General features: G+C 36.0%; 1 protein-coding gene across 1 annotated transcript in view; it reads right to left on the bottom strand.

The window, feature by feature from the left end:
- The window catches only part of MDGA2 (MAM domain containing glycosylphosphatidylinositol anchor 2), a gene marked incomplete at its 3' end in the record, with an annotated part of 498,834 nt that overhangs the window by 2,650 nt on the left and 493,819 nt on the right, over positions 1-2,365 (bottom strand). The window contains exons 12-14 of the mRNA XM_029284905.1: positions 1,239-1,242; positions 762-809; positions 599-615 (exon numbers count right to left, since the gene is read on the bottom strand). Coding sequence (XP_029140738.1) covers positions 599-615; positions 762-809; positions 1,239-1,242 — 69 coding nt within the window. The remainder of the gene's footprint in view (positions 1-598; positions 616-761; positions 810-1,238; positions 1,243-2,365) is intronic.

Raw genomic sequence — 2,365 nt, 5'->3', positions numbered from 1 at the left:
GCGCCTGAAGGCAGGACAAGAAGCAACGGGTGGAAACTGATCAAGGAGAGAAGCAACTTAGAACTAAGGAGAAACTTCCTGACAGTTAGAACAATTAACCAATGGAACAACCTGCCTCCAGAAGTGGTGAATGCTCCAACACTGGAAGTTTTTAAGAAGAGACTGGACAGCCGTTTGTCTGAAATGGTGTAGGGTTCCTTCCTGGGCAGGGGGTTGGACTCGATGACCTCCAAGGTCCCTTCCAACTTTATTATTATTATTATTATTATTAACTTCAAAAATGATTCAGCCTGAGAAACCAAATTAATTTTTCTTATTAGAGAATGTTAATGGGCAAAGTAGATGCCTTAAATACTATTCTTATCATCTAAACTCTCCTTCTCTACACTCCATCCCCAAATAATAGTAAATTCTATACCATCTATTTGAACAGCATAATAACATCATTGTTCATACTCCCTGTTGTTCTAGTAGGCCAAAAATATTAAAAGTGTGGCTTCCAGCTTTCTCTTCCTCCCCAGATGAAAGGAAAAATAAGGATCTGAAGAAGTGTTTGGTGTCTGGGCTTTGTTGTTATTCTTTCTTTTTTCAATCTAACCTTTTGTTCCTTTGTATCTTTTCAAAATTTATATTGTGAAGTCCCAGGTTTACATTATACAGTATACTGATATATTATTCCCCCTTGCACTGTATACACAGTCTGTATAAATAGTAAGAAAGGTATAAATTTAATTTATATAGCAACAAGATATTTCCAATACTTACGTAAATGTGGGTTCATTGGAGCTATAAAAGAAAAAGATAAGATTCTAAAATTAATAAGTTTTTTGTGCACACTGATAGTTGTTTTGTATCTGATTTTCCAGCTATTTGTGCCATTCCATCAGGTTTGGACAACTATTAGGCTTATAAACTCTAACAGAAGAGAATAGTTGTAGCTCAGGGTTGAAATGAGGGGTCCTTGATATTCTCTGAAATGGCTGTTGTTGTTGTTGTTGTTGTTTTGCAGACATATCATTACTTAAACTAGGTAACATCATTAATGCTAGTCAGGAGTGGGGTTTGCTCTCATTTTATATTCTAGTGGCTAGAGAACACACTCAGCTAGAGAATACACATGAAATCTTTAACAACGTCTTCAAAGGACTCAAATTCACAAGGGAAGAAAAAAAAGAAAAAGATGCTACTCTTCCTGGATATCCTTATCAGCAGAGACTCTGATGGCAAACTAGAAACACGAGTCTACTGAAAAGCCACCCACACCAACCAAGTGCTCCCCTACCAAAGCAATAATTCAATCTTCCTCAAGAGAAGCTGTGTAAGAACATTATTTAGATGAGCAACAAACACACTGCAGCTATGCTGAACATCAGGGAAAGGAAACAGATCAACTATACAACATCTTCCAAAAAAATGAATATCCACACAATTTCATCAAAAAGTGCTTGACTACTCAACCCAATATAGCACAACCAACCCAAGCTGTAAAATGGACAACACTGCCATACATCAAAAAACATCTCAGAAACCACCAACAGCCTATTATAATCACAAACCAACTAAAGCCCTCCAAAACATCCTAAGTAAACCAAAAGACCCAGCAGCCTCAAAAGAAAAAAGGAGGAGAAAACAGGAGTCAATATAACATACAGTGTAAGGACTGCAACAACCACTATGTAGGATGAATTGGGATAAGACTAGCAGAACACATCCATGAAGACCTTCTAACAGTCAGAAGACTCTTTTATTTCACAACACATGAACAGACGTAACCAAATGGTTTCAATTTGTCACCATTCTAGATCAAACCTAGTCCCACTAACAGTGACAGGATAAGCCACTAGACTATAACATGAGAGCAAACTCTACTCCCAATTAGTACTGATGATGTTACCTAGTTTGGGTAATGAAACTGCAACAAAACAACCAAGCTTGGAGAGCACCATGAATAAACTCTGTTTTGTATTGTAGCTAGTCATCCAGCCTTTTAGCCCAGGTGCAAAATAATCCTTTAAGAATTCCTTGGATTCCTCTAGGAATGAAAACCGCTGTACTTTCCTGCAACACTTCTCTCCTGATTATGCCTAGCTTTCTTTATTCCACCAGTATAATAATTTAGGTTGGGAGAGTCTTTGAGTTGCAGATACTGTTAAATAATAAAGAGTTAAAAAAAACATACATTTTCTTTCCAGCTCTGATTTACATTTCAAATTATTTTTCTCATATCTTAACAAATGGTATTCTAAATTTTCTAATTCTGTCCCTTATAGATTTTCCTTAAAGCAAAACATGTAAAAATATTTATAGAATTTTATATTTGTTTTGTTTGGTAAGAAGCAGGAGATATACAATTATAAGGTCTTTT

Source organism: Protobothrops mucrosquamatus, unplaced genomic scaffold (genome assembly GCF_001527695.2).
Source record: "Protobothrops mucrosquamatus isolate PMUCROS unplaced genomic scaffold, P.Mucros_1.0 scaffold1091, whole genome shotgun sequence".
Taxonomy (NCBI): domain Eukaryota; kingdom Metazoa; phylum Chordata; class Lepidosauria; order Squamata; family Viperidae; genus Protobothrops; species Protobothrops mucrosquamatus.
Note: the sequence above shows the minus strand (reverse complement) of the source record. Positions and strands in the feature narration are given on the sequence as shown.